The sequence below is a fragment of the Apaloderma vittatum genome, unplaced genomic scaffold (assembly GCF_000703405.1).
Source record: "Apaloderma vittatum isolate BGI_N311 unplaced genomic scaffold, ASM70340v1 scaffold15030, whole genome shotgun sequence".
Lineage (NCBI taxonomy): Eukaryota > Metazoa > Chordata > Aves > Trogoniformes > Trogonidae > Apaloderma > Apaloderma vittatum.
The window spans coordinates 37620-51738 of NW_009693001.1; the positions used below are offsets into that span (position 1 = coordinate 37620).

Below are 14119 nucleotides of genomic sequence, written 5' to 3' on the forward strand. Positions count from 1 at the left end.
CCACTCTCCTCTCAGTGGTGTGCTGAGCCTCCTCCTGAGTCAGAGAGAGGAGAGGACAAGCTCTGTGGGCACCCAGCCCCTCCGTGCTGCAGGGTTGGTTAAGACAGCAGCTCCCCATCCCTCCACGGCAGCTCCTATCCCACCACAGCAATTCCTCGTCCCCCCACAGCATCTCCCATCTCACCACAGCAGCCTTGCCACAGACACGCAGGCAACAAATCCCACACGTGCCTCTGTTTCCCTGGGCTGCTCTTTGCTAAGCTCAGCTCTAGCGAGGTTTCTAGACAGCCCATGAGGCCCTCACAAGGCCTTCCTGCATTTATTTGACACGAACAGTGACTTCTACTTGATTCAATCACTGCTTAATTTGATCCTCCATTTAATTTTATCAAAACTGCAGTAATCAAATAATTTGTACTAAAAACGTTACAACTTCCACTTGTTTATTCCGATCGATTTTAATCCTTTAAGGCACAAGGTTTGTTGGATAATTTCATTATGAGATAACAAAACGCTGTCATTAAATCTGCAAGAAAAGGACAGAACACGCAAAAAGGAGTTAAAAAGATCCCAAGGAGTTCTCACAATAAAGCAAAAATACAATAACATACTGTTATTTAGAAGTCACGCTGAAAGCTAAGAGGCATCCTGCTGTTCGTGAGATTAAAAGATCAATTGGCACATTTCAGTCAAGACATTTCTGGCAATGAACTCCACTGAGAAGGGGAAGAGAACATAACTGGATGTGAATGAATTTGCCTTTTTTGAGTGTTGACCCACATGAATGAACGTATGCCAGTGGTGTCCGAGTTTTCCCAGCTGAGGAGAGAAAAGATTTCCACTGCCGGCTGCTTCTCTGTTGCTTTGAGAAATAAAACACAACCCCCTGCTCTACTGCTCCCTCTCACCCGTTGACCGTGCTGCGTCTCTCCACACAGGTCAACACTTTCATCTCCTTCGTCTTCCCCATGGTCGTCATTTCTGTGCTCAACACCATCATCGCCAACCAGCTCATGGTCATGTTCAAGCAGGCTGCCCAGGAAAACCAGGTGTGCACCATCGGTGGGCAGCAGACCATGCTCAGCATGTCCATGGAGCCCAACCGTGTGCAAGCCCTGAAGCACGGCGTGAGGGTCCTGCGTAAGTATTTGCGCGCTCTGTGGTGGAACTGGGTAGAGGTGCCCAAGTAAATAGGATTTGAACAGTAACAGGTAAACACTTTCACCCAAAACATAAATTAAATTAAATTAAATTTAAATGAGCTCTTTGGGAAATCCAGTTTGCCCCCAGACACTTGGGCATTTGCCAAAATTGTCCAGTTCTTGTCTCAAAGCCCCAAATGTTGGAAAAGGAATTATTTTGTTCTCTTGGTCTCTTTCCTTCTTCTATTTCTTGCTGAGTCACCAAGAGTCTTCTAGGAAATTTTATCCTCTCTTTTCATTTTCTCCCAAAATCACTTTTCTGAGTCCTAACCATTCCTTAAAGGATTAAAAGCAAAGCAATATAGAGAAAGGAAGCTAGAGAGAGATTTAAGTATCATTTAATTAACTGTGCTCAGTGGGGCATAAGTTGAGGGAAAAAAAAAAGAATAAAATTTCAATGTCTTTTATGTTCTGTGAAACAGAAACAACTTGATGACATCAAGGTTTCCTATTTATTTTTCTATTTCTGGCCAGCCCCAGCCTGAACACCTCCCATTAAGCTGATGCTACTTTTATGTTTTGAGTGTGACTGGGGGTATGGATGCAGTTTTAAAATGAAACTTATTTCATGGGGTTGGGTTTGAAAAGATGCAATTATTATTTTTTCTTCTTTCAAACAACCGCATGTAAAGTAATCATGAATAATCCTTTTCTTTGGCCTTTGCTTGTTCGTATCTAAAGCTAAAGAAGAGATCTACTCATACACAGACACTCTCTGAAAAAGCAAAACTAGCCCAATATTTTAATGATTTAGTCAACAGCAACCTCAGCCTTGCACATATGGCTTTATTCCTTTTCTTTTTCTGCAGAGCTTTGGTGCAGCCAAGGGTTAAATAAAAGATCCTGCACCCAGGAGCTGAGCTGTACTGCAAAATACTGGATGGCTTAATTAAATAAGCTGAGAAAAAGACCAAAGAATCTGGTAGCTTTAAACTCATGGATGATAAAGCAAAAGCTGTTCAAAAATAATACCCCAAAAGCATGCCAGTGCTCATTTTAAACTGTGAGAGTCCTTGTGTGTGTTAGATGGTGAGAGTTTGCCAGCAAAAAAGCTTTTCATGGCAAAGCTCTTGGTAGCTGAAGTGCTTTGGCCAAGGCCACATTTTCAAGAACGGAAGAAATCCTGAGGAACAGCACCAACAACCTCCATGAGACTTTTCCAGGAGAAAAAAAAAAAAATCCAAAAAAGAGAAGACCTTAAATTCCCTGTAATTATCTTGTTGGGCTCTTTTTGCACCCATCATCCAGAGCGGGGTAAAGAGTGAGCTTGGCTTTGGGGCTGAGCCAGAGGCCATGTGAGTCCCTTGGTTCTCTGAACTCTTCTGCCCGCTGCCATCAAGTGAGGAGCTGCCTTTTCTCACTCATGTGCAGCATCTCACACCTCTCTCTCTCTCCTTTTAGTACTGTATACACGTTAAACATCAAGAAGAGAGACTTCTTAATGAATAATTAGAGAGGGACCATAATTTACACCTGAGGCTCCTCTGCTGGAGGTGGGGGTGGAGGCAACCCCCTCACCAACAGGTCCATGAGGCACTGAAAAACGGCCCTTCCCTCTCTGAACAATAAGTTTCATTTTCTTCTTCATCTCCAAGCAACTTTTTGCTTTTGTTATGCCCTGCAAAAGCTGAGAAAAGTTAGCAAAAGTGAGCCTGAAATGGTGCAAAAGTGGGTGGGATGTGGCCCCGCGGGCAGCGATGCACAGGTATTACCGGTATCTCTGCTGTGTCAGCCCAGCAGCAGGACTGAGCTCCCTTTCTGGCTGGGAAGGCAATGGGAGAGCAGCCTCTTCCCCCTTTTCTGGGCTGTGGAAGATCCAGCAAATAAGAAATCCACCATCCATTTTGTCTGTGATTCACCACATCGTGCAGAAAGCCTTTTTTTGTCTAGCAAGTGTGACTGAAATCTGGCTTCATTTCATTTTTCACATGCGCTTAATTGCTGGAGGTGCGTGATTCACATTTACTTTTGTCACTTGTTCCTTGCAACTTTCTTTTTTTAATAAGCCAGTCCTCTGAGCTGTCTGAAAAGTAGCAAAAAAAAATACACAAGGATGCACATGATTTATCCTGGCATCCATGGCAGCCAAACCCATGTACACAGTCTAGGCTCGTTTATGGAAGAGGATGGGAAAAGAAAAATGATGCTTGTCCGCACTAATAAAACTGTTGGCACAAAATCAGTGCTTCGTGGGGGTCAAAGAATTTTCCTTTTCCAAAAGTGAACTTTGGCCTGAGGTACAGAGAGCTTGATTTTGTTTTGAGGGCGAAATGTTTCACAACTTGTCAAACTAGTGCTCAGAAAAGAAATTATCGCAGTCCGTGATGTGCAGAGCTATTAGATGAGATCAGAGCAGCAAATATATTTTTTCTTTCCTCCAGATCTACTGAGATTATGTATTTATTTACATTGAAACAGGAGCTAAAAGTGATCAGGCTAGCAGCTTCATTCAGCATCGTTTTCCTCCTCTTTGGTAGCATTTCTGCATTTTCTTGGCTCTGTGTGGCTTTGGTCCAGTGTAAAATAATTACGGACATCAGATTCAAGGAACGTGTCAGCCTGCTGCAGGCGAGCCAGCTCGTTAATCCATTAAAGATGTGATTTCTGATTGCAATTCCCTCTCTGCTGTCAGCATTCACCAGGTGTGACGATCCAAACTCGGGGAGCTCTGTGCACTGGCAGCTTCCCAGCTCTGTTGTGAGAAGAACTGGGCATCATCTGCCCCGGTGCTAAAATATAACTGAGGGATTTCACACCCTCCTCCGTGCATCCGATATTCCTTCCATTTCTCCAAGTATAAGCCACCTCCAATGTTAGTTATTTTTCCTTGGCTGTATTGAAGTGCTGGGATCCTGGGCGCTGTGTGATGCTTCACGGAAGGGTGAAGCTTCTCTCATTGCATAGCTTGGTACACCAACCGTTTGATAACACCCTAAATAAATCTTAAGACACACAGAGGCACACATGCATCCTTTAGAATAAGCAGCCTTCAGCAGGTAAAACCTCACAGACGCTGCCCAGACCATTGCATCCCATACCCAGCCATGGAGAGGCAGTACAAATCTTCCCCATCTCAGTCTCACGTTTCCAAGGAGCTGCTCAAAAAATCAGGCAGCGTTTGAGGTTGGCTCAAGCCAAGAGCACTGTTTGGTCAAAATGTCTTCTCAAAAGGGGGACAGTTTTGTGACATGGACTAATTGGCCCCACCGGCAGAGCAGCCTGCAGCCCTCAGCACCTCCCCGACTGCCTGTCAGATCAGTTCCCACCGAGGCTGGAAGGAAGGAGTTATTGAATGGCACAGCTGAGCTCGGATAACAATGTTGAGACAAACTGATGGACATCAAGGGGAGGCTTTGCATGTCCCTGGGTGGACGTTGGCTGAGCCTATTAAAACATAATCAGTTCCAGGTAACATTTGCTCCATTAGAGAAGCTGCTTAGCGAAAGCAATTATTAAGCACTTAGAGAGGTTTAACCAATTAAAAGAATATCCTTCAGCATCCCACAGCTGGCTGGATGATGCCTCAGTAAGATGCTTTTTAGGAGATGAAGTCAAACTGTATTTTACTGGCCATCTAAGAAATTATGATCTGGGGCTCTCTGCCTTTCTTCAAGTAATACTAAGCAAAGGCCAAGTATTAATGAAGTATTTGTGTGGCCTGCATTTCATTGGTTTGTGCTTTAATTATTTTGGAGCATTCATTCATTTCTCCTCACCAGTGTTCCAAGTCTGAGCTGGCCATTTCAGGCAAAAAATATTGCAATGAGATTCAGTGTAACCATCCCACAAACAGGAATAACGAATAGCTGGTACTTTGCAGCCACAATACACAGAAGAGCATCAGCCTGAAAATCTGCTCCTTAAACAGTCGTGTTTCATAATTCTTGTATTCTAAGGAAATCAGATTTGGCCATGAATCATTTCTTTTGTAAGAAAGGAATAAAATTCATGGCAGTCCGTATCCCTAATAAAAAGTCTGAGCCGTCCCAAGTGGAGTTCAGCAAAACCCCTGAGCTGTTAAACATGAGTGGAAGCTGAGTTTAATGACTGAAGTGTCACGCTGAAATTTGGGAGGATAAACGAGCTGCGTAACAGTTGTATATATTTCCCAGAGATGTTTGTACGCGTAGCTTTACTTTACAGCTTGCCAAGGGACATAAAGAGAGCAGAGCACTCTATAAACACCCTCTGAGGGGCAGAAGGGGACGATGGCTGCACCTCTCGGGACAGGGAGACCCTTCTTTCTCCTCTCCCAAGACATGTCCCTTCCTTGGCACCTCACCTCAGCCCTGCCTGGTGTTTCTTCTGGGGTTCAGGCTCCTGTGGCTGCATCTCCGGACACAAGTCTCAGGCTGGTCGTGCCCAGCAAACAGATTTCCCAGGTGTAAAACTCTGTCAATGTGAGTGTTTGAAAAGCCATCAACACAAAGTCTGGCCAGAGCCTTAGTCACTGCAGAAGCATTCAGTAAAGACAGCCCCAGGGTCCCTCTGAGGAGCAGAAACCCTTCTGGGAGGAACAAAGGACACGTGAAACTCAAAACTGGAGGGGAAAAAAGTTTGATCTTACCAAATATAAAGAGCCTTGAACCTGGTGAGGAGAAGATGGGAACCCTTACCTATCGTTGAAGGGAGATTTTTTCGTTCTTTCTTATTCCTTCTCCTCCAAACAAATACCTGGACATCCCAGGGGGAAATGGCACAAATGAAGTTTAAATGGAATAAAGCAACTTCTTCTTTAATATAAAAAAAAAAACAAAAAACAAAACACGAAAAAGAAAGAAACCAAGGAAGAGACCTCAGTTTGGACTGGATCAGCAGAGATGTGCTGCTTGCCGGAGCCTGTTCTTGGGCCAGCTTTAACCTTCTGCCTTGATCCTTGTGGACAAAACCAGTGCCAGTGCACAATTTAATCACCAGCCAGAGCAGGGAAGAGAATTCACATCCATTTTCAAATCTGTCAGCTGAAGCCATTAAAAATCAGAACCAGAGAATATAATCTGAGTCAAAATCGTCAGGTTTGCATGCCAAAAAGATTTTTTCTGTTCAATCTGCTGTCTCGCTGCCATTAAAAAAGAAGAATTTTAAGGGAACGCAGCTCCTTCCAAGCAAGATAGCATCTACTACCCCTTAATCCAAAAAAGAGACAATCCTCCCACAGCAGGGAAAAAAAAAGGAAAATGAAACGGAAAGATAAAAACCAGATCTTTGGCTGCTGGCAATGGAAATTAAGGAGTCAAATCTAATGTTTACACTGCTCAGCAATACGTGCAAGAGCACAGGGGGATTGTATGCAGCAAATGTTGTGTCTTTTCAGCTTTGTCGGAAGGAGCTGAGGGCTCCCCAGGCCCATTGCTGCTCCCAGTTTCTCTTTCTTTGCTCTCCTGAGTACCACTGGTGCGTACTGGTGGTCCCCAATCTCCACTGGCATTATTGACTTTTATGGAAATCCTTTCTTCTGCAGTCTTGTGACCCAAATACCAGCATAAGCAGTTTTAATTTTATTAGGCTCACACTTACACTTACAGCTCCAGTAATCCCTAGTTTGGGGCCCACTGGTATAAATATTGCCTATGGCCTGTCAGGTAGTGCATCGTGTTATTATAAACAGCTCCTCCGGGGTTTAACAGGGCAGCGCCAGCTACATCTATGCTTGGCCCAGCTTGTGCTATGTCTCGTATCAAACGATGCAGCAACACTTGCTCCCCTTTGTGAGAGATTCTCTTGCAACGGCATCAGTGAAATAAGTGTATAAACCCCGGGAGCTTTGGATACACAAGGACTGTTTGTCCAGGAATCAGCATTAATGCAAATCCCTGACATGACCCCGTAACGCTGTCATGTATGTCGTTAGTACCAGGTGGAGCATGTGTTCCTTGGGCAGCATTGGAGACACGCGGCCGCTGGTGAGCTGAAACGCAAAAAAGAGTGAGAGACGTTCAGGTGGGTCACTACAAGCTCAAACAGCTCCTGCCTTTGCTTGGAAATTACAACACGCTGTCCCCCAGCTGACTGGGTTTCAGCTGCCCTTGAAATGCAGAGACAAAGAAAGAAATTGGCCAAAATAATCTGAGCAAAGATATCGCAAAAGGATGGATCTGAGCTTCTCTGGAAGCCTTAGCAACTGCAGAGGTGGTCAAAAGAGGGAACAGCGTCTCTTTTCTCCCTCTCCTGGAGAGAGAGGAGGACAGAGGGGTACCCTTGCCAAGGTCCCCCTGGAGCTGCAGGTCTGTGATTTAACATCACCCCTGAGAGGATAGAGGAGCTAAACCAAGGAGGAAAACACCAACCAAGGGCTTTGCTCTGCAGTAGATCCCTGGGGTCCTGCGTGAGTCGGCAGCAGCAGCACATTGCCCAGCGCTGTCCCGCTGCTCTGAGCCACATCGAGCCTCACATGGCCCCAAAAAAGGAGGACAAGAGGCTGAAAATCTCTCCTGAGCATGGCTCCCCTGCTCAGCCAAACCACGAACACTCCCCGTAGTTTTTTCACACATGATATACTGCTCCACGGTCACGCGAACCCCATGTGAGTTTTTCAAGACGTTGGCCCTGGAGAAGAGCTGTCTCCCAGCCTCAGCCACAGGATACACACAAGGTAAAATAAAATACTCAGTGCGATCTAATATAATTTAACTTCTAGCGTTGCTTCCCCCTCCAGTTTAGTCTGAAAATGAAGACTGGCACAGTTTAAATCTTCTTTCGCACAATGAAAAAGATGTCACTCAAAATTAATGTTCCCTCAGCAGGACTTCCTGAGCGATAAACAAAGGGCTTGTCCTCCGCCGCTACTCCTTCCTCTCTCCCCCCTTCTTGGGATGCAGTTCAAACAGCCAGAGAATACAATCATTATAAGACAAAATAGGAAGCCACAGGATGCAATAATTCAGGTTTTAATACATGTTTAAACTGGGAGTTTGGTTTAGAAGGGAGGTGGAGATGCAGCTCAGTGGAAGGATCATTCACCAGCATCCCTGGCTTGCTTGGGTCCCCTCTCCACTCTCCAGCCCCGGGCTGATCCACAGGACCTTGTTTGCTCTAATGTGGGAAACACTAGAATTTCATGGAGCAGTCCTGCTCCTATTAAAACCGCCTTGAATTAATTAGAAGTGAGGGATGTGTCTGGTTTATTTACAGTTCAAAAAATAATGTCAGGAAATCTTCAACCTCCCAAACACCATCCTGGATGGTCACCCCATCACATGCTGGGTCAAAGCCTTCACCTTCATTGCTCAGCTCCAACAGGATGACCTGCTCCATCTTACTTCACCAAAGTGAAGCCTTTGACATGTCAAGCCTTTCACAATGGAGAATGTGTCCTAGGAGCTGCTAACAATAATAAAAAATCATTTCAGCAGACACTTTGCCCAGCGTTTGTTTTATAACACATCCATTTTGGTAAAGATGTGTTCAGGGAGGCACAAGAGAAAAGCAAAAGGCACTGGGGAGAAAAGGACACTTTCCTTCTGTCTTAGACAAAGGTTCCCGCGTTCCCAACAGGGCAGGATTGCCACCCTCAATCTGCTTGATCCCTTGTATGATCAAATCAAAACATACAGATTAAGGGTGACAAATATGGATCAGGGTCTCCTAATCTGCGCAGCAGAGGCTGGCAGCACGGAGCTGCACAGCGTGGTACCCAGCTGGGATTTCCACATCAGGCCAATGTGCTTCACTAGGTGTTTATAATAGAGTTTTAATTGCAGAGTGATTGTGTGTGATATTACAGAATTACCACAGATTACTTAATTGACTATTCACTTGCTGAGGTTAAACAGATATTTCTCTCAATATGTGTTTTTGCTGCTATAGATCCCTGCCTCCATGTTATTTGGCACAGCACTGTCTGAGCAACAGGAGCAGATATGCTTTACAAGGAAAAAACCACTTTCATTTAACATGTTGATAAATTTAACAGGCTGATGCGTGAGACTCTTAAAATTGGCTGTAGAAGGAGTCCAGATCTTGCTGTTCTTAAAGGGTTGCATGCAGGGGTGAGCAGCTGGGAAGTGCCAGTGCATGGAGGTTTCTGTAAAAATTATGATGAGCACAAATGAACTTGTGTGGGGAGCCATTTGGAAAGCTGCTTTCACAGCCTGAAAATCCAGCTAATCCTGTATTGGCGCTGGGAAAGCAGATGGACTGGAGCTGTGATGTTGGCTCATTCCTTTTTGGCCCTACGCTGATGGATGGAGGGGGAGAGGATGGAGAGAATCGCTTCTCTTATGGCCTCTGGGAGGGATCTGCTTGGGGTCATGGGTGGACGGCTCCATCCAGGGCAAACCAAAAGTCAATTCAGCAGAGAAATTAATTTCTGGAGGTGGCCAAAAGCAGGTGCTCAGGAATGTGAAGGAGTGAGGCCAGCATCCAGCGCTCCCTCTGAGCTTCCCAGTGGACCTCCCCACTTCTCCTGCATCGTCTAGGGGCTGTCTCCATCAAAGTCCGCTCAGATCTCCTCAGGGCAGCATCAGTCACAGGTCAAATTCATTCACTCGATGGGACTTGAAGAGATGCAGGCTGTCTGGTGATGAATTACAGCTGCGATCACAACGACCACATAGCAGCAAAAACTATTCCACTTGAAATAATGAAGTCACTTGGACAAGAGAATAAAAACAGACCCTCTAGCCTTCTCTCCAAAACATGTCCTTTCAGTTGCCTCTAAAACGTTATTCAGTAAATGGCTTTTGCAGCATTCCTGGGAGATGTTCTCATATACCGCGCAGGTAAGTACGGGGCTGGACACCAGGAATTCTTTAACTTCTGTACAGATTAAGCAGTGACTCTGCTAGCAATGACAACCACAGAAATACGGCACAGATCCTTCCCTCCCCGTTGTGTGACATCTTCTGCCTATCTCCTCTATGGCACAGTCCCCATGAGATGACAGCATCTGGGTTTGGGACATGTCCACATAAATATTTTCAGTCCCAAGGCAGAAGGAGAAGCAGTTTTTCCCTCCATGTGCCAAATCCACATTGCACGGGTGGTGCAAAGCTCTCCCTGGAAAAGAGCTTTGCTACTTCCTAGCCCTTTACAGGTCACATAAAGGACAAGACTGATGTGGCCCTTATTCTCTGTAGAGTAAATTTGGGATAAAAAATTAACATAATTATTTTATTTAGCCTTGCTTTTCTTCTTGTCTTTTATTGTGTTATGTTTTAACTGAGATTTCTTTATTTCCTGCTAGGATTCTGCCAGAATCCTGTCATTTCATACAGAGGTTGGAATGCATATTACAAAAGGAAACAAATCTTTCCCTTCATTGCCTGATATATCTCCTCTTTAACCTAGATTGACAAACGCTCTCTACCAACAGCACTTCTATCCTTCAGAGTTGTTGCATTTTATTTTCCATCATTTGCTGTCCCTGGGCTAGAATCTGGAAAGGAGAAAACGAACCAAAACATACTGTCTTTCTCTCCTCCCCCCTTCAATTAATCATTTTTTTATTATGGCAACGTCCAGACCCAAACGTCTTGCAGTCACTGTCTCAGGTATTGCCCAAACCTAGTGCAAAAGGACGAGCTCTGCCACCAGACGCAGCTCCTGAGGTTGTTCAATGATCCCCAGCCCCGCAGGGACGGTGGCCAGCGGCTCCGTGCAGCAAACTAATGGGATTACGGTGTCCCTGGCTGCCTGCCTACCTGGATGAAAAACATACACGAACTGTCTCCGCCAGTACTTTGGACAAAATACCCTGTGCCACAAGGGCATGAAACACAAGGACCAATGCAAATATCATTTATCTTAAGATAGTGTCTGAACTAGGCATCAGTGGTCCTTTACCTCTGTCGTACCTCCTTTTGTCCGTAACAGCACTGCCCCCGTGCTCATGGCTATTTTCTGTTATTTCTGTTATGCTTCTTTTACAGACATTTACAGGCTGATTGTCCCTTAGGGTTATTAATTCTTTATGCAACAGCAATAGAAGAACAAAGTGGGGCTTTAGGAAAAGAGTTTCCAGCCATAATCACCGCACAAACAGGTTCCTTTTTCACCTCCGATGCAGAATTGCTCACGAAAAGTAATGGGCTTTTTTCCATACCTTGCAGGTGCTGTGGTGATTGCCTTTGTGGTCTGTTGGCTCCCCTATCACATCCGACGCCTCATGTTTTGCTACGTGCCCTCCAGTCACTGGACAGAGTGAGCCACGACAGGGGGAAGGAGCCCCGGGATGGGATGTGGGGTCAGGCTGGAGCCGGGGCCCCAGCAGACTGGGGGGGTGCATGTGGGGGTTCTCCACTTGAGGAGCTCCTCTTACTACACAATTCCACTTCACGATGCCACATTTCCTTAGTGACAGGAGACATTAGTGGGGAAATAACCCCACTGCTTACCCAGGCTGGGCCAGCTCATTTACTGGGGTTTGCAGGGAGTGGATCAGTCACTGGTTAGAAAATGCCCAAATTCTCAGAGAATTTAGGAATAATTGCACGCCTACTCTGAATGCTCATGGGCTGTTCACACAGATGTGCAAAGGCACACAAATAGCCTTTCTGCTGCATCTGGCCAGGCATCTCAGAAAAGCAACCACAGAACTGTTTTTTCATGTTAAATACTCAGTTTAAACACTAATGCTCTCTGGGTATATAGATCCAGGTAGCCTGAGACACTATGAGATGTGCACAGTGGGAAATGTGTCTTTCCTCTCACGGTGTTACATCCCTCTTTGCTGTGGGACCAGGTTTGTTTCCTGCAATGAACAGGAAAAGAAAAAAAATAACCAATGCCAAAAAGCAGAGCAACTATGAGATGCTAAAATTTCATGAACTCCAAGTACAAAACCCAGTAATTTATAATACACCCGTCTGCTGAATGGAAGTGTACATCCATCCGTAGTAAAAACCCAAACCTATCTTCAGTCATGAAAACAAGGCTCTAGGCACACACTGGGTCAAACTGTTGCTTCTTGTTTGCTTTCCTATATGAAAAGCACTTAAAGCAGCAATCAATTATGTAACGACTGCATTTGCTTTGAGCAAGACGGGTAAGGAAGTCTGTCTGCAGTTAGTGTGAATTTATGTGTCGTGGTTGCATACACATATTTTTATTTCTTCTGTTAGAAGTCATGAGCCATTTTAGGAAAACATTGAATTTACAGGCATATTATGAATGGTGAACCACCAGCATGGTAGCTAATCAAGAGCTTGGAGCAGCTTGACATGTTCATTTGTAAATGCACAGGCCCGCCCCTGCAGAAGAGAATATTTTGCTATATTAATTCTTCACAACTCTATAGAGAAAGTCTGCTTGCAAGAGCTGGATGGGCCATGCAGTATTTGGCAGTGCTGAGGGGGTGTGGAGGGATTGGTGATGTACTCCAGCACACATGTATTTATCTTTTGTTAGACAGTGCTTAGACTAACAAAAAGGTCTGCAATTTCCACCGAGATAAATGATCCTGGGGAACGTCTCCCTGAAAATGAGACCCACGTTGTTTATCAACCGTTTACCAGCCCAAAGCTGTTGGTCGCAGTTGTCCCAAGGAAAGATATTTCCAAAAGAAAAAGAAAAAAGAAATAACTAAGTATTTTCAACCCATTCTAGTCGAGATGATGGTCAGGATACGTTTTAAATGCATGCTGTCATCGACTAGCCCCCAGAACAGAGAATGCTGTCCCAGATTACAGACAAATCCCAAGACAGGGACCCCTGAAGGAGCTGATGTAGCTCTCACTGCCGGGGGAGAGGAGGGAGCTGCATCTGTTACTGGATCTTGGCTCTTCAGCAGGCTCTGTAGACCGGAACCGCAGCCAGAAAGTCAAGCTAATGTATATGCATGACGCAGAAACAAATTTCCATCTGGCTTCTCCGCTTCACGGATGTCTATTTTTGAAGATGAAGTGAACACACGAGGTGAACAGCACAGCTGGACCCAGGGAGTACATAAGTTGCTAACTGCTAGTGGTTGGGGCAAGACATTTGTAGAGGTATTTGACCAACATTTGGCCAATCCCAGTTAAAAATGTAGAAGCTTTCCTAGTGGCTCATGCACTCATGCACTCATCCCAGTGATAAATTCCCATCCCACGCCAAGAAAGTTTAGTTGAAAAAACAGCTTATGCTTTTCTTACCCTCATGGCTTGGAATTATTTCAGTTCTCCACACTCTACTCAGATTTTTTTTTCTTTCATCTCTTCTTCCAGTTTCCTTTACAACTTCTACCACTACTTCTACATGCTGACAAACGTCCTCTTCTATGTCAGCTCGGCAATCAACCCCATCCTCTACAACCTGGTGTCTGCAAACTTCCGACAGATCTTTCTCTCTACACTCACACTCGTGTGCCTGCCATGGAGGAAGAAGAAGAAACGACTGGCCTTCACCAGGAAATCCAACAGCATCTCCAGCAACCACACATTTTCCAGCCAAGTCACAAGGGAAACTACCTACTGAAGCCAAAGGAGGAAGGAAAATGAATTTCATCGTGGAGTCAAAACTCGAGAGAGGCCTCTGTGACTTTCATGCATGGTCTCCAAATTCACGTAACACAAATGTGTTTAGCAAAGTAATTTTTGTTGGAAACAATAGGCTTCATTCTGCCAGTAACTTTGAGGTTATTTTAAAGCATTGGCCTTGCCTCTTGTGAGTAATGTCTACACGTTTTGTAACTTCAGTCTGGCATAACTCCAGGTGCAGTGTTAACTGGGAAGCCAAAATATGTGAAACTTGGGCACAATCTCGCTGCATTTCATCCTTTTCTCGATGCAGAGATGCCATATTGACATCCAAAGGTTTGAGATCACATCTCTTGGTGGCACCAAACAGAGAGTCTGATGAGGAGAAAGCAGGTTTGAACAGAAAGGGATGCTTTTGCACAATGGACATGGGATGTTCAATGAACAATGTTCATCTATGGGGTGTTCAATGAACAAGGAGTGAAAACTCAGGGAGACAGGTGGTTATTTCAGAAATGTGTC

At 44.9% G+C, this 14119-nt stretch overlaps 1 protein-coding gene across 1 annotated transcript; it reads left to right on the forward strand.

The window, feature by feature from the left end:
• The first annotated feature begins 937 nt into the window (after positions 1-937).
• LOC104280030 (neurotensin receptor type 1-like) lies at positions 938-13734 on the forward strand. Its single transcript, XM_009877560.1, has 3 exons — positions 938-1140; positions 11252-11342; positions 13346-13734. Exons 1-3 carry the CDS (start codon positions 969-971, stop codon positions 13593-13595), a joined length of 513 nt encoding a protein of 170 aa, XP_009875862.1. The 5' UTR covers positions 938-968; the 3' UTR covers positions 13596-13734.
• The last annotated feature ends 385 nt before the right edge of the window (positions 13735-14119 follow it).